The sequence below is a fragment of the Colius striatus genome, chromosome 2, assembly GCF_028858725.1.
Source record: "Colius striatus isolate bColStr4 chromosome 2, bColStr4.1.hap1, whole genome shotgun sequence".
NCBI lineage: Eukaryota > Metazoa > Chordata > Aves > Coliiformes > Coliidae > Colius > Colius striatus.
The window spans coordinates 46,992,617-47,009,865 of record NC_084760.1 but is presented as its reverse complement, the minus strand read 5'-3'; the positions used below and the strand labels follow the sequence as shown (position 1 = coordinate 47,009,865).

Below are 17,249 nucleotides of genomic sequence, written 5' to 3'. Positions count from 1 at the left end.
TTGTATGTAGGAGGTCAGGTATGGAAGAGGGAGATGAGGTGAGTTGTATTCTGGAGGACAGAGCTTCCAGCTGTCCCAGCACCTTTCCTAACATCAGGCTTGGGGGGATGGGTCCATTGCCCAGGGATTGCAAATTTAGCATCTCACAAGTGGTGACCAAGAGAGAAACTGGGGAAGCTCCAAATCCCGCAACCTTGTGCATAGCCCAGCAGAGAGAAAACATCTCCAGCAGCAGCAATAGTGGGAGCACAAGGGAAAACAAAGCATTAACATTCTTTTCTGAATGCTGGTGACCATCTACTGTAGTCCCCTGGTCTCCACAGCTGATAGATTTCCATATCCTGGTGGGATGGACTGGCAATACAATCACAGAACCCAGAATGGTTTGGGTTAGAAGGGACCTTAAAGATCATCTTGTTCCAACCCTTTCCAAATGCAAGGCACCTTCCACCAGATCAGGCTGCTCCAAGCCCCATCCAATCTGCCCTTGAACACTGACAGGGATGGGGCAGCCACAGCCTGTCTGGGCAACTTGTGTCAGGGTCTCACCAATCTCACAGCTTAGAAGAACTTCTTCCCAAGATCTCATCTAAACAGTTGTGGTACAGTTAAAGGAAGGATGAGGCTGAAGAATGGTTTCATGCCTTTTGGTTGCCTGAGCACTGATAGGACAAGGGGAAATGGCCTCAATATTCCTCAGGGGAGGTTTAGATTGGAGTTGAGGAAGAACTTTTTCCCCTGTCCCAGGCTGCCCAGGGAGGTGGTGGAGTCCTCCTCCCTGGAGGGATCCCTAAGTCATGTAGATGTGGCTGAGGGACATGGGGTAGTAGTGGCCGTGGCAGTGCTGGGGGAACGGTTGGACATGATGATCTCAAAAGTCTTTTCCAACCTCCATATTTCTATGAGCTGGGAGTCACCCAGTGTAAAGCTGCACCTGGGATCACCACTAGTTGAAAACCACTTTTAACTCATCCATCTGAAGTCACTGGGGTTTTCCCAGACAGAAGATGTCAGCAGAGCTCCACAACTGAGCCTGATGTTCCCAGCAAGCAGGGGCTGGAGTCATCTGGGTAAATAGCACACAGCCAGAGCCCAAAGGACAGGCTCAAAAAAAGGCTGTGCTTCTCATCTCCATTCAGCATTCATCTTCACAAGAAGCTGGTAAAAAAATGAGGCAACCCCAGACAGTTATCTGGATTGCAAATGTACTTGATTCAGCTTGGTTTGTTTCACTTACTGGTTGCATTAAGCCAGTCAGTTAATTCTATTAACATCCATCTACTGTATAACACAGTTTAAATCCAGTTTAAGCATATATCATCAGGTTAAATCCAATTAGCTTTCCTTAGTACTAGTCCTTTGTATTCAAATCCTGTCTGTGGCCAAAGCTCAGTCCAGATATCTCAAGACACATATACTCATCCCATTCAGTTTAGGGCTTTCTGCTCCAGCTGCTTGGGGTGGAAAGCACCCACCAGAACCACACTTGCAACTCTCTGGATCTTGTCTGTATTTCAGGGTGACTGTTACCAGCACGTCACAAAACCATCTGTGAAATGGACACCAAAATTGCCATGATTTTAGAGCTGGAGAAAGCAAGGCAGAGGAAATAGAAGCAATTTGTCCACTGACCACCAGCCGTACATTAACAGATCCATGGTAAGACCCAGTTTCTTAAGTCTTGGTTCTGTTAAACAGCACAGTGGGGATGTCAATGACTGTAAGTAATGGGGAGAGACAGACTGATCAAAAGAGTGATGCTGCAGAGTGAGAGGATTCAAAGTCTTGTACTCCACTCTCCCGCCTAACACATTCTGAAGAACTCTTTTTCCATCACTTTTTGCACCCCCTCCTCTCTGCCTGTCAGTGATCTTCTGCTTTTAAGATCCCAAATGATGAAGAAATGCACTTTGTCTCAGCACAAATTTCCCTCACTTCTGAAAGCTGTGCCTTACCTCTAGATTTTAGAACCACAAAATGGTTGAGGGTGGAAAAGACCTTGAAGATCCTTGAGTCCAACGATTCCACCAGCACTGCCAAGCCCACCACTAACCCATGTCCTTCAGCCCCACAGTTACATGGCTTTGCAACAGCTCCAGGGATGGGGACTCCACCACCTCCCTTGGCAGCCTGGGACAGGGCTGGACAACCTTTTGGGGAAGAAATTATTCCTCATCTCCAACCTAAACCTCCCCTGGCACAATTTGAGGCCATTTCCTCTTCTGTTGCTTGTTACTTGTGAGAAGAGACTGGATGGACCTTTTCCTTTCTCTGTATGGTACTTGTGATGTATAGATCAGGCAGAGAGAGCACATATGCAAAGTTCAGACCCCTTGTGTCTGAGGTGCAGTACTGAGTTGTGCCACCAAAGACGGCAACCATTCTAAGGAAGGACCTGTTTATAGACTGGTTTCCTAAAGGTACAAAACTTCTATGTATGGAAGTTAACCTGTTTTTGTCTTAGTGTCCATCAATGATTTATTTGAATCCACTAATTAACTTCATCCCTGGTTGCCATAGGGAAAGAGCACTAAAGCTATCAGTTAACATTGGGCCAGGATGGGCTCTGTAGGTATATTCAGCCATTATTGCACATCAGAGAATCCATAGGAGTGCACAGAACTACAGGGAATGGGATTGGGGTTCAGCTTGCAGACTGTAGTATCTAAGACAAGGTATCTACATGTGGTATCTAATCTCCCTTTACAGGGCAGGGAGATCTGATCCCCACTGCTGCTCCCAGGTGTGTCTGGCTGAATGGATTCAGGCCCCGTAACAGCATTGACTTCACCTCTGACTTCAGCTCTGCAGGCAGCAGTGTGGGCTTGGACATTCAGCCCATATGGGAACACCTACAGACCATGTCTGAATTGAGAGCCACATCTCTGCCCAGTCGCCCTTCAGTGGCCAATCAGGCACTCTTACCTGTCTGTGACCAGGGGCTTCATGGGTTGAGATGAAGAAACAGAGACCAGCTCTCCATCCTCATCACCTTCATCCTCACTTGAGTTCTGGAGCAGCTCAGACTCCTCTTCATCCCCATCCCCTCCCTCTTTCTTCCTCCTCAGGATGGGTTTGGTCATGCCATCAATCTGGTTCCCATAGTTACCTCAAGAAAAAAACCATGAACTGAAGTCAGAGTTGCAACTCCCATCTAACTCAATCTCTTGGCTTTAATTCAGGTTGAGGAGAAGTTTTCTCTGCAGGGACCATGTGGGACAGTGGAGTCAACTCTCTGAAACTGTGCTTAGGAACCATGAATTAGTGATAGGTGTCTATCTTCTGGTCATGTTCCCTCTGAGGCCAGTGGGAATATACACCCTGTCTTTGGAGGTCAGTCTCAGGAGGCACAGAATCAGGCTGAGATACGAAGCAGCTCCACTAGCCACAGCACAGTGGGCACAGAAGAAATTATTTGGAGGACAGTGTAGCTTGTGACTGCAGAGTAGCTGTCACCTTCTCCCTAAACAGAGGGCCCTGCATGATCTGGCAGGTGCTGGTATCGAAAATGGGGAAGAAAACATGCTCTGAGCCTTGGATCCCACATTCCTCACCAAGCATGCTTCAAAACCACCCTGCCCCCCAAAAAAAAGCCAACCTATTGTGACCTCGAAGTTGATGGGTTTGTCACCAATCTTCCTGTCAATCATCGTAGCTTCCAGGAAGGCCCCAAAGAGAAAGAACTCCTCCATCTTCCCGGTGCAGTTCTGCAGAGGAGTCACAGGGATCAGGGTTGAGGTCAAATAAAGGACATTGGTCCCCTTGGGCTGAGGGGTGCATCATCTGGCACTGCTGAGTACCCTCATAGGCCTTGCAAGGGTCAGGTGCCACCGTGAGGGCTTTCAAGGGGACCATGAGAGCTTTTTCCTCTCTCAGCCTGAGCTAGTTTAATTAACGTTTAATTAAAGATTTTAGCCTAACTTTTAAATGTGTTGAGATCAGTCATCCCTTGCATGTGAGAGACCATCTAAGGGGCATTCAGCAATAATCAAACCCCACCAAACCATCTGCCTGGATGCTCTTGCAGAACCAGACCAGTTTTGTGTCCAGGTGGCTTCATTTTCCCTGGAGGTGAATTAAGGACATTTTACTTCTTTCACCCAAAGTGCACTGCCATTAGACTTATCCAGCTTTCCTTCACACCCTTGGGTCATACAGACTGACACTCAACTATCATTTCCATCTTTCCAGCCCCTCTGCCCCAGCCTGGGGTTGCTGTGGCCCAAGGGCAGGACTCAGCCCTTGGCCTTGTTAAACCTCATCCCATTGCCCTGGGCCCATCACTCCAGCCTGGCCAGGGCCCTCTGAAGAGCCTTCCTGCCCTCACAGAGGTCTAACCTCCTGTCCAGCTTGGTTTGGGGGATTTTGGCTTGACTCACATCAGCAATTGATGTGGCCTGCTCAACTTGCACTTCTGTGGAGCTGTTGATCTCTGGGTTGGTGGTGTCCAAGATCTCCACAGCAAGACTCATCAAGAGCCTGGCCCGGAAGGAGACGCCTTCACCCAGACCCTCATTCAGCTCTTGGTGCTCATCCATCAGGGTATAGTTCCGAGTGGAGCCATACATGTTCACCCATGCAGGGCCAAAGGTGGGCAGAAAGCCTGTGGCAGATCAAATATGCACATAAGGAAGGGGATATGCAAAGAGGAGGGCACATCTTTGCCTCAGAATACAAACTTACTCACAGATAGGCATTACTTTCCTGATCTGTGTATGCTGATGCAGATGTGAGCATGGAAATGCACACTTGTGACCATACATTGGGCAAATGACCCCACAGGACAGACAAGAAAAAAGAACCCTCCCCATTAGTCCCCTTTCTAGAGTCATCTTTGGTTTCTCATTGGTCCTGCCTACATATGTTGGTTTGTTCAAGTGCATATGAATGGGGGAGCCTGTCATATATTCATCCATTCACAGCAGTGACTTTTTTGTTCTTGGGTGTCTTTGCTTTCGTTTGATAGACTGTAGTCTTGTGGAAGTGCTTAGTTTTTCCAAGAGCACATGTCCAGTGACCTCAAAAGACCACTGCAGTGAATCAAAGTCTCTCCAGCTGAGGGCTAAAAAGCAGCTATCTCCAGGGGTGGGGAGAGAGCCTTGGCAATTTTGCTAACTCTCTGCCAAAGGAATGTCCCTTTACCATGAAGAAGGTATCCCAGCCCCCCACCTTAGCTTTACCTTTGTCTCCTTCGTTAGAGATCTTTCGCAAATCAATGAAATGGGTACCAATGGCTACATCATTGACTTTGTCCGAGTCTCGGATCTGGATCTTTATCCGCTTGCACAATGGGGGAAACATTTCTGTGAAGATTATTTGCTCATTCCAGAGAGGTTCATAGCTGCTTTTTTGTATGGATGTCTTCCCCTTCCGAGTGGGAGGAGACAGATGTTAGACAAGGGTTTGAACTCCCAAGCCATCCCTCACAATACGAACTTCTCGCTCACTAGTGACCACTGAAACATGCATTCTACCATTTCACTCTCCTCTCCCAAGCAACAAACTCCTTTCCTCAACTGCAGTGAGCTGCAAACCCATCAAAGTGTGCACAAGAGAAGGGAAATGTAGCAAAAAGTTTGCTTTGTCATATGTCTCAGCATCTACATGCCATCACAACTGAGATCAATGGCTGGTCCTGCTTGTTACCTCCCAGGCTCACCCTGGTACCACACACAGCTTGCTCACCTTCTGCCCTGCAAACACCACCTGCACATAGGGGTCTACCAAGTCCTTGTTCTCCCCAATGAGAGCCTTCTTCACATTGGCCATGATGCTGGTGTTCATACGGGGCAATCCCTCCGCTCGATAGATCTTGACATAGAAACGAGCCCACTGCCTCTCTGGAGGGACTCCATCTGGGAGGAGGAGGTTCCTGCAACGTCAGCAGATAGGGTTGGAAACAGCTGGTGGGTTTGTCAGGAGAGGCTTTATCAAAGAGGGAGAGGCTGCCCCACTTTCTGAGAACAGGCTCTATGGAGATGGGAAGTTGACCATTTCTGCAGCTGTACATTTTATTGCTGTCCCTTTTCTGCCCATCCTCCCGTTTTGGATTGAGGGACAGTGATTTTGCAAACAGAATTGTAGAAGAGCCCCTGAAGGTGCTCCTGTGTTAAAGGGCATTCCACTAATGGGATATAACTATTGTCAGTGGAGCCTAGGGGACAATTAAACTCAGTCTAATTTAGACACCTAAAGCAGGGCAGATAAAAGGGATGTTCAAAGAGCCTTTTTTCTTTATCAAGGTACAAGGAAAACTCCACCAAATTGTATATCTTGGCCGATTTCCTTTCCTCTTCTGAGGGAAGGAATGAGAGCCATAGGGAATGCTGTGTACAAAACTATTTCTAGAGGAATTGCTGGAATTGTCTGTGAAAAAGTGGGATAATATCACCAGTATGGAATGGAACACTGACCCAAAATAGTTTAGGTAGTGCCTTGAGCTCACAGATCCCCAGCAAGTCAAGAAAGCCATCTTTGGTATTTTACTGCTCATCTGGGTTTTTGACCATGTGGTGAGAGGCTAAGAGGTAGTCTTGGAGGTCTGTGGTTGCTCTCGGAGATATTTCATCAGCCTAAAACATTTTGAGGCTGGCACTTAAATTTTTAACTCTCCCAATTTTTCTACGTGGCTTTTTAAAAGCTCTGGGGAGTCCAAGAGCCCTGCCCACTCATACAGCCTGGGAAACCTTACCCAGACCTCCCTGCTCTGCCTGGGCAGTGAGTGATGAGACCTCATCCCATCCAAGGGCCAACAGAAGCATTGGGTAAACAGTGGGGACATGAGGTTGTATAGAGAGCTCAACAACCAGCAGATGGTCTGAACTGACAGAGACAGCTGTACTTGACATGACCTGGATTTGCACCAGTAATCTGTCATGTGTTCTCTCTTTTCAATAACTTGTTTGGTCCCTCTGGTTTCATTGCACGTGGTAGGCATGGATACTAGAAGGGCTGCCAGCCTTATCCAGAAGGGATAGTGCCCCCATTGAACAATCCAAGACGAAGAGACATGAAAAGTCACTCCCAAGCAAGGCTATGTGAAGCTGGCTATGCAGATCCTTACCCTTCAATATCTTCTTCTTCTGTCTCATTGGCTTTGTGTGGTGTCTTGATGTTGTCCCCCTTCCCTACCACAGCGATGTCACACTTCAGGTAACCTTTCAGTCCCGCAGTGAGATCCTCAGGGTCAGAAAGGATGGCCCATTTGTGGTAGAACTGGTGCTCTGGAAGACAGGGGACAAAACAGCTGTTTATTAGGATGAGACACAGCAATTACTGCAAAAACTGGAAATGTCCTTCCACTTCAGTGGCAGGACCTGCACAGATGCTGACCCCTCACTATAAGAGAGACACTGAGTTTCTGGAGTATGTCCAAAGAAGAGCAACAAAGCTGATGGAAAGTCTACAGAACAAATCTGATGAGGAGTGGTTGAGAAGCGGCCCTGGCGGCGTTCAGCCTGGAGAAGACTGAGGGGAGACATGATCACTCTCTACAACTACCTGACAAGAGATTGTAGTCAGGAGGGGTCAGTCTTTGCTCCCAAGCTATGAGCAACAAGACATGAGGAAACCAACACAAATTGCCCCAAAGGAGGTTTAGATTGGAGCTGAGGAACAATTTATTCCGCAAAGGGTTGTCCAGCCCTGTCCCAGGCTGCCCAGGGCCACGGTGGAGCTCTCATCCCTGGAGGGATTCCAAGGCTATGTGGCTGAGGTACTGAGGGACATGGGTTAACAATGCAGTGTGAAGGGAGTGGGTGGACTTGAGGATCTTAAAGAACTTTTTCAACCTCAACAACTATGATTATATGCATAAGTGTCATGGTTTTGTGAGGAGACACTTTTGCTTGGTAACAGAAGGGGGTTGTAGTGCAGGTCCAGTAAAGAGTTCTTGGACTTTTCCTCCGCTCTGAGGTTTGGGCCCACCTCCGGCCTGGTGCCAATTTGGTGCCTCTTCCATCACTATTTAAGGATGGGAATTTAAAATGCTGGAAGGAGGTGGAGGAGTGGTACAAGATGGAGGCAACCATGTGGATCTCACAGTCAGAGAAGGAGGAAGGAAGGAAGGAAGGAAGGAGTAGTGCTGGACCAGAGACCCCTCTGCATTCTGCAGCGAGAATGCAGCTGTGCACTTGCAACCCATGGAGGGCAATGGCAGGACTGAGAGCCACCAGCAGCTCCGTGCGAGTGCGCCTGGATGGGTGAGAGCCTGTGTGAGGAGGTGGCCATGGCGCAGGCTGTGCTGGAGATCCTGCGTGCTGCAGAGCAGACCCATATGAGAGGCAGAGAGGAGCTGCAGCCCTTGGGATGAACACGTCAGAGTAGCCCATGCAGGGCCGTCCAGCCTGTGAGGGACTCTGCGCTGGAGCAGGGAGGACTGGCAAGGAGCCCATCTGCTGGAAAGGACTGACTGAAACTCCATTCCCTGCCCCTCTGAGCCGTTCATGGAGGGAGGAGATAAAGACACTGGGATCGGGGCTCTGAGCCTGGGAAGAGGGGAGGAGTGGGGAGAAGGTGGCCTTAAAGGGCTGGTTGTGCTCTTCATTGTTGTACTACTCTGTGTTGTTTTCTCTTTGTTATATTTTGGGGGTTTATGGTTATGTTTTTGGTTGGTAGTACATTAAGTTTTTTTCTGTTTTCTTCCCCAAGCTGAGTAGCCTGGTCTGTTTTGTCCAGGACCATAAGTGGAAATTTAGCCCTCCTTGTCTTTTAGGGGTTTCAAAGTCTGTGGTACTTAAGTCTAATCGTGGTCTTTTGTCCCTGGACAGGCATAAATCAAAACATTAAGAGACATCTCCAAGGGTCAGGATTTCAGACAGAAACCTCAGTGATTTTGGAGGTACTTTTTCTGAAGGGATGCTGTGTGTTCAGCTCTAGCACAGTGCAATCACCAGGCCCTCAAATGGGCATAAGTTTTCTGTTCACCATCAGTGAGCAACACGTCAGCAGCTCTGGTCAACCTCCCTCTCTTTTCCATTGCACATCAGACACCTTCCTTTCTTGGTTTAAATGCTAGCCACAGAGGGCAAGATCCAGTCCACAACCTTCAGCTATCTGGGAGTTTTATATCTTGCCTAAGCAAGTTGCCTTTTTCTCCATTCGTCTGCAGGTCAGTGGACGGGGACCAGCACACCCAGAAGGCATCTCAGCCTCTTTATGGGGTACTCTGATACTCTGTATCAGTATGGGATACACAGCCTTCTCTGGAGGTGCTGAGTGCTCTTTCCTGACAAAGGGAACCCAGGTGACTAGCTTATATCTAGGATACTAAAATTAGTTAGATAAATATCATCCAAGGAAACTAAGACCTGCCCAGCTACCTTGGAAGGACATGTATTCAATGGTGCCGTTAGGCACACAGGACTGGTTGCAAACAGCATTTACATACCAGGCTGGGTATAAACGGTTCCAACATCCATCTTGAAGGAGCCTACCAAAGTCCCGCTGCGCAAGAGGTTTTTTGAGTGGATTACCTAGAAATGTAGAGGGGAAAACAAGTCAGACTTTTTGTTTTGTTTTCATGCCTTGGAAGCCGTAAGTGTCCTTCCAGAGGTGTTCAGTGTCAGATGGGAGAGGAGATGATGTCCTTCCCTTCGTCTGTATAAAGACACAAAGGGGCACAGTGAGGTTGGCAGCACTTGTTTGGCAGTCATGCAAACAAGTGTTCACTTGGATTGAGTTAAAAAAGATGCAAATGCAAAGAAATTAATCTTTGAAACAAGAGGTGGTTTTACAGCCACTATGAGAACAAACACTGGGATGTTCACCTGGAGAAAAGGTCTTTGGGATGCTCAAAAACTATGCTCTAATTCCCTTGTAGGAGAAATTGTACAGACAGGCTACGCATGGGATAGATATGGGTACTCCTAATTAGTGAGTTTTGGTCAGTGAATCTGCAAATCTTGTTCACTGCCCTCCTCTGTGGCTGGGGAGTGGGGTGCAGTCTCTGCTTTGCTCTCAGCATCTACAGTCCTGAATTTCCACAGAGGCTTTGTCAGTCTCATGTCTCAGGAAACTCTCTGGCAGGCTTGGGAAAGTCATGCTTCTGTCCAAGCCTAAACACATCCTTAGATAGGTTTGGTTCTGCTTGGCTCTGAAATATCATTAACCAGTCACAGAGAGGGGATAGCAAATGCAGGAGTGGAGCTGTGTGGACACAATAATGAAGGTCAACAAGAGAGACTGGGGATCTGTAAGGGAGGCGAGGCTTCTAGGATCAAACACCTTGGATCCTGGTGAGGGTCTCATATCAAAGACTGTAATTCCATCCCTAGTGCCTATGCAAAACAGGCTGGTTTCTTCCAAAGCCAGAAAAATTGACAAAACAACCATGTTCACTTACTGACAGCTTGATGATCTTGTCAAACATGACATCTGGAGGGACATGGAAATCGAAGACGAAGTACTGAAAGGGAAAGAGCAGTCGTGAAGGCAGGAGAGTCAGGGTGGGTTCCTTTCAGATTGAAAGACAGCATCACAGTGCACACTCCATCTGGAGAAGCTGTGGCTGCTGGGCTGAGCATCCTGCAGCACATGACCCAGCGGGGATACATCTGTGTGAGCCCCAACACCATCAGTGTCTGCAGTCAGCAGAATGAGAAGGAACCACTAACTTCTTTGAAAAACTGAGAATGGTTTAGCACAGATCAAGTAAGTGTTCTTGTTACCATTTTTGCAAAATGTCAGAGGGCAAAGGCTTCATTTCTTCTTCTGTGTGGTTTGGGATTTCATTTTATTACAACAAAAAGTGACACGAAAAAAAAAGGGAAAAAATGAAAAAGAAGAAAAACAAAAGGAAAAAAGAAAGAAAAGAAAAAAAATGAATAAACAACAAAAAAATCAAAAGCAAAACCCCAGGAGATGAGAAATGTCATTTAATTAACAAATGGCAACGTAGACTCTGGAGAGCAGGTAGCCATGAGCATCGCCAATGGACAGACCCACCTCATTGTAGTAAGGGCAGTTGGTCGATTCCTTCATGGATGTGTACTTCTTTTCCTCTCCAACCTCCACACAGACCACAGGGTCCATGTTGAGCCCAACCAGCTGCCGGGCCTCAATGATGGTGATGCTGACCTGGGGAGAGGGATTCATAGAGTCATAGAATGGTGGGGGTTGGCAGAGCCCTGCAGAGCTCATCCAGCCCAAGCCCCTGCTCAAGCAGGTTCCCCTCCATCAGGGGGCACAGGAACGTGTCCAGGTGGGTTTGGAAACCTCCCGAGAAGGAGCCTCCACACCCTCCCTGGGCAGCCTGGGCCAGGGCTTCCTCACCTCAACACCAAACAAATTTCTCCTCTTATTCTAATGAAAGTTCCTGTGTTCCAGCTTATGTCCATTGCCTCTAGTTGCTGGACACTGCAGAAAAGAGTTCTCCCCATCCTCTTGACATCCACCCTTTATTACTTATAAGTGTTGATGAGGTCCCCCCTCAGGCTTGTGTTATCCATTCTTTATTAACAATTTGTCCCTCCCTTCAATTCCACCTACTGCTACAGACTGAGGGATTGTCATGAGGCTTCCCAGGGACGAGGTCTGGAGGATTAAGCCCTTTCCTCTAACCCTCAGATGTTCCACAAAAGCCACTTGTCAATGGAAAGGAGACACACTGGAGATCAGCCAGGCACATACTCTGTCCATGAAACAGCCTACTGCTGAAAATCCTGTTATACTCCAGAAATTATCTATTCTCTATTAACACCAACCCTGTGATCCTCTTGCCCACAGCAGCCAGATAACTTGATCTTGTGTTCTCTTTGCCTCTTGGCTGTAAATTGTTCTGCATGTTCTCTCTCCTCTTCGTGTCCTTTATGGTTCCCTCTCCTGACCCAAGTACATTCATTCCCTGCAAGCCTCACAATTTGGTTTGCAGCGAGTGCTGCAAATGTTATGCAGTAAATCCTCAACAATAACAATTAAAAAAAAACCCAATTGTTTGTATTGTTCTGAGATACCCCCCAGGAATGTGCTGCTCTGCTGAGAGCCCAGGACATAAAGCTGAATTGCTGCTGAATCGGCACAACCTAGTGAAAATGAGAAGAGGATCCAATTTATGAAGCACACTGACCCCAACTAGTAAAAGAACATGTAGCAGCACGGATCCTCTGAGCCTTGGGAAGCTAAAAGTGTGGTTCTAAGTCTACATAAACTGGCAGAAGTGGAGCATCACTGAGCAGGACAACAGCAGCCATGTACCAGTCTATCCGAGGAAATCCAGCAAGCAGCCTACTGCCAGTCAGGGCTCATTGATCCTGAATACTAAACAGCATACTGAAGAGTCTTGAGGTGGAAGGGGGCTTGTTGGAGATAGTCTGTTTCAGCTACAGGGTAATTTGAGATTTCTGGATTTCACTCGGTGGAGCGCAAAACCAGTTAATTGCTTAATTTCAAGGTTATGGCGTGACCATTGAAATGCCAGCTCTGGGGAAGTCATGCTTTGTGGGTGCAGCACCTTGAAACCCAGCATGAACTGAGAACCTGAAGAGTGGTTTAGATTGAAGGAACCTTAAAGCTCATTCTTGTTCCAACCCCTTATCACAAAGACACCTTCCACCAGACCAGGCTGCTCCAAGCCCCATCCAACCTGCCCTTGAACACTAACAGGGATGGGGCAGCCACAGCCTCTCTGGGAATGCTGTGCCAGGGCCTCACCACCCTCACAGCTTGGAAGAACTTCTTCCCAAGAGCTCATCTCAGTCTCCCCTCTGTCACTTTGGAGCCATTCCCCCTTGTCCTGTCCCTCCAGGCCCTGGCACAAAATCCCTCTCAGCCTTTCTTGTCAGCCCTTTAGGGGCTGGAGGCTGCTGGAAGGTCTCCCCAGATCCTTCACTTCTGCAGGCTGAACACCCCCAACTCTCTTAGTCTGTCTCCATAGCAGAGGGGCTCCAGCCCTCGCATCATCTCTGTGGCCCCCTCTGGACTCGCTCCAGCAACTCCATGTCCTTCTGATATTGTGGGCCCCTGTTCCCTGCAAAAGAGTCACCCCAGCCCCTGGGTTGTAACCATTATGAGATGAGGTTGGGGACATATCATTGTCACCTACCTGATAATCCATTGGCCTTCCAGCACTTGGCTCCATTTTGATGTCAGGTTTGGACCTTTGGAGGGGCAGAAGAAACCCTCAGTCAAACCACAGATGCAATTGCTTCAACTTCTGAGTGAGCATTTGTAGTGCCATCCCTCGAAGCTCCTGCCCTCTTTGAATCTGAGGAATATAAACCCTGTGGGCTGTGAAACACCACTGGACATTGGTGCTCTTTGTAGCAGGGCAGGTATTTCCCCAAAAAGCCACCATCTGCACAGGACAACGTGACTTTTACCATACCTTGTCTCAGGGGACAGGTGGTTGTGGGGTATACTGATTTGCACAAGCTCACATCTGGACCTCACCTCTTGTTGGAGACATTGGTGGTGACAGCTGTGACAGAGGCCAAGGAGATGGTGTCTGGCTCCAGTCCAAATCCATGTCTCATGGCTTTCCTGTCCAGGTCTTCTGCCTCCAAAATAGCGGGTTCATCTGCATAAAGGAGACAAAAGAACGTCTCCTTTCCTTTCCACATGGTAAATAATAAAAGGTGAAGAGAAAGGTAACCAATACATCCTATCAGCCTTACCTGATGATCCAAAGAACAATGATCACCAGGTCAGATCACAGACAATCTGGTCTAAAAAGGCATTTAAAAAGAAAGAGGTATTGTCTTCTGTGACACATTATTCCCCAGAGCAACGTGCCTGTCTGTGGTTTTGGGAAAGCAAAAAGGAAACAGAAAATGACAAATATCCCAGAATTCAAGGGCTGAGAGAGCATTTGAGCAGCTTTAACTACCAGAAGAGCAGTTGCAAAGACAATCAACTGCCTAGCTTTGGGGTAGAGAGGTCTGAAAAAAATAGGAGAAAGTGGTGATTTCCCAAGAAGAGAGTCAAAACCCCAGATCCCATCAGCACTGAGACACGGATCTATGGTCCACCAATTTGCACCGTCAGTATAGCTGTTGGGTCCTTGGCTTGCTTTGGTTGAACAAGTGGCCATTTGTACAACATAGACCCTGCTCCTGGTAAGCAGGTTCCCTGTGTCTTTGCTAGCCTAGATTGGTATGCTCTAGGAGACCAGAAATCAGGTTTTTCACCATAGTCTGGCCTGGTTTTGTGAGATAAGCTGCTTCAGTTGAAGCGAGGAAGATGTAAGCTGAGTGTCAGGAACAGCTCTTCAGCAGGGTAGAGAGAGAGACACATTGCTACAGGTTGGGTGGGGAAAAGGTGTCCTCAGCTCAGCTGGGAGTTTTTGAGATTGAGTCAGAGCCACAATAACTGCTTAGGTCCTTCTCTCATGTGGGTCAGCAGACAGACTTGCACCTTCTTATTTTGGTGATTGTTGATTCAGAGGGTTGGTTTGACCTGAGCAGGACCAGCAGTCTGTGTGGAAGGAAAGCAGACCATGGCACAAGAGGGATGCTGGCTTGGCCAACAGGCAGAGGAGGCAACACATCCACTCCATCCCATCATCTCCTCACTGGAGCAAGTGTAGGAAACACAACCAAGACAGCACTGAGGCTGAGCTGAGGTGGTGAAGCCAGCAGCGCCTTGGGTGAGGTATGTGAAAGCCAGAGGTACCTGAGGAAGGTGGAAGGAGGAGCTCCATAGCTGTGCAATATTGGCCACACCAGAAGTTGTGTTGCAACTGTGCCCTGACCACAGGTAAATCCCCACCTGGGAAGGCACTCTATTATCTCCCAGCAAACCCTACTTCAGCCTTTACATCCCAGCTGCTTTCCTCATGGCCTGGGGTGAAGCTTTTAACCATGAGATAAACATCAAGGCACTGGGGAGAAAGAGAGGCCACCCAAGTTTCAATGCCAATCTTTCCCACAGACCAAATTCTCCTTCTCCTGTCCTCAAACCTGGTGGAAAACCAGTGAAGATTTGCCCACAAACAGTACCTAAAGTTTTCTGATGGCACCAAACTGGGCAAACTGTCTGAGTCACCAGTGACTATGCTGCCATTCAGACAGATCTGGACAGGTTGAGAGAGGGGCAGAGAGGAACCTCCTGAGGTTCAGCAAGGGCAAGTGCAGAGTCCTACACCTGGAGAGAAACAACCCCTGCACCAGGACAGGCTGGGGGTGACCTGCTGGAGAGCAGCTCTGCAGAGAGGGACCTGGGAGTGCTGGTGGGCAGCAAATAAACATGAGCAGCAATGTGCCCTCATGGGCAAGAAGGTCAGTGGCATCCTGGGGCGCATGAAGAGAGTGTGGACAGCAGGTGGAGGGGGGTTCTCCTCCTGCTCTCTTCTGCCCTAGTGAGTCCTGTGTCCAGTTCTGGGCTCCCCAGCTCAAGAGAGACAGGGAACTGCTGGAGAGAGGCCAGTGCAGGGCTACCAAGATGCTGAGGGCACTGGAACATCTGAGTGAGGAGGAAAGGCTGCAGGACCTGGGGCTGTTCAGCCTGGAGAAGAGAAGGCTGAGGGGGTCTCTCACCAATGTTGAGAAATCCCTAAAGGGTGGGTGTGGAGAGGATGAGGCCAGTGTTTGTTGGGTGGTGGCCAGTGCCAGGACAAGGGGTAACAGGCAGAAGCTGGAACCCAGCAAGTGCCAGTGGCACAGGAGGAGAAACTTGTTTGGTATTGAGGTGAGGGAGCCCTGGCCCAGGCTGCCCAGGGAGGGTGTGGAGGCTCCTTCTTGGGAGGTTTCCAAAGCTGTCTGGACATGTTTCTGTGCCCCCTGATCAAGAGGAACCTGCTTGGGCTGGATGAGCTCTGCAGGGCCGTGCCAACCCCCACCATTCTGTCATTCTATGATTCTAAAGCAACGCTTTGTCCTTGCCTGGAAATATACATTCACCTATTTCTTTGCCATTGAAACCCAATCCTTTGGTGTGAATGGAAACAGCAATGAATTTCCGATCACTGTCCCTCTTGTGCATTTCCAGAGAGGGTTCCGATTTCAGTGCCACTGTGGTGCTGATTCCAGCCAGCATGCAGCCCTGCAGCTGCTCAGTCCTTTCTCTCACAGTGCTGCAGCACTGAGCACCCAGAAAGGTGCAAGGACTAAGTCCTGCTTTACATTGTCCCATTTGCAAATAAATCCTGAAAGTAAGCTGGAAGCTGCCCAGTTGTTGCCATAGGTGGGATATCACTAAGTGGGTGATCATTAAACCCCAGAACAGTTTGTGTGGGAAGGGACTTTAAAGCTCATGCATTTACAGCCCCCTGTTATGGCCAGGAACCTACCTTCCACTAGATCAGGCTGCTCCAAGCTCCATCCAACCTGCCCTTGAACACTGACAGGGATGAGGCAGCCACAGCCTCTCTGGGCAACCTGTGCCAGGGCCTCACCACCCTCACAGCTTGGAAGAATTTAGTCATATCTGGCCAAACCTGCAGCTGGAGACTCTCTCCATCATTTTCTCCTTCCTATTTCCCAACAGAGACCGTCTCTCCAGCCCTCCCCATCACCCAACACGTCCCGTCCATCCCCAAGTTACTGACTGGAAGTGCCTGGTCTGAGCCACTTTGGGGACAAATATTTTAGCAGGGCAATAGGACAAGGGGTGATGATTTAAAAATAAAAGAGCGGCAATTCAGATAAGGGATAAAGAAGATTTTTATTCTTTTATGCTGAGGGTGAGGCCCTGGCACAGGTTACCCAGGGAGGCTGTGGCTGCCCCAGATCAAGGGTAAGTTGGATGGGGCTTGGAGCAGCCTGGTCTGGTGAAAGGTGTCCCTGCCTGTGGCAGGTGGGTTGGACTGGATGACCTTCAAAAATCCCTTCCCACCGAAACCATTCTGTGATTCTTTGGGGTTTCAGGTGCTTTTGTGGGATGTAGAAGATGGCCACAAAGCAGCACTAAAGCAGAGAGCAAACTCCTCTCAGGAACAACATACCTTGTTTCCGATGGTCATCCTTTGATGGGCGTGTCTTGCCAAGCTTCATGGATGAAAAAACTCCTTTCCCAGCTCTGGAAGAATACAGGGAGAAGAAAGAAAGAAAATCAGTTACTGTATTTTTAATGCAGGAGCCTTTTACAGCTCAAAAGTCTGAGAGGAAATAGCTGAAAGAATAAGCAGAGTCTGTTGCAAACAGGCCACAGAGGAGAGTCAAGTTGTAGCCTTTGAGTCTTGGGTCTTGTTTTTTATCTCAGGGAATGGCCCAGCTAGGTATAAAACAGCATTAGCAGCCAATAAACTCTTTCCCCTTGCCTTTGCATCCCTTCTCTGCTGCTGGTCCCTGCTACACACAGACTTCTCATCTCTCCCT

General features: G+C 48.5%; 1 protein-coding gene across 1 annotated transcript in view; it reads right to left on the bottom strand.

Moving 5' to 3' along the window:
• OTOF (otoferlin) overlaps positions 1-17,249 on the bottom strand; it is a 108,978-nt gene that overhangs the window by 29,444 nt on the left and 62,285 nt on the right. The window contains exons 6-17 of the mRNA XM_061989496.1: positions 16,877-16,950; positions 13,387-13,513; positions 13,040-13,094; positions 10,945-11,076; positions 10,343-10,405; positions 9,389-9,473; positions 7,064-7,223; positions 5,686-5,872; positions 5,181-5,367; positions 4,380-4,603; positions 3,599-3,707; positions 2,926-3,109 (exon numbers count right to left, since the gene is read on the bottom strand). Coding sequence (XP_061845480.1) covers positions 2,926-3,109; positions 3,599-3,707; positions 4,380-4,603; positions 5,181-5,367; positions 5,686-5,872; positions 7,064-7,223; positions 9,389-9,473; positions 10,343-10,405; positions 10,945-11,076; positions 13,040-13,094; positions 13,387-13,513; positions 16,877-16,950 — 1,587 coding nt within the window. The remainder of the gene's footprint in view (positions 1-2,925; positions 3,110-3,598; positions 3,708-4,379; positions 4,604-5,180; positions 5,368-5,685; positions 5,873-7,063; positions 7,224-9,388; positions 9,474-10,342; positions 10,406-10,944; positions 11,077-13,039; positions 13,095-13,386; positions 13,514-16,876; positions 16,951-17,249) is intronic.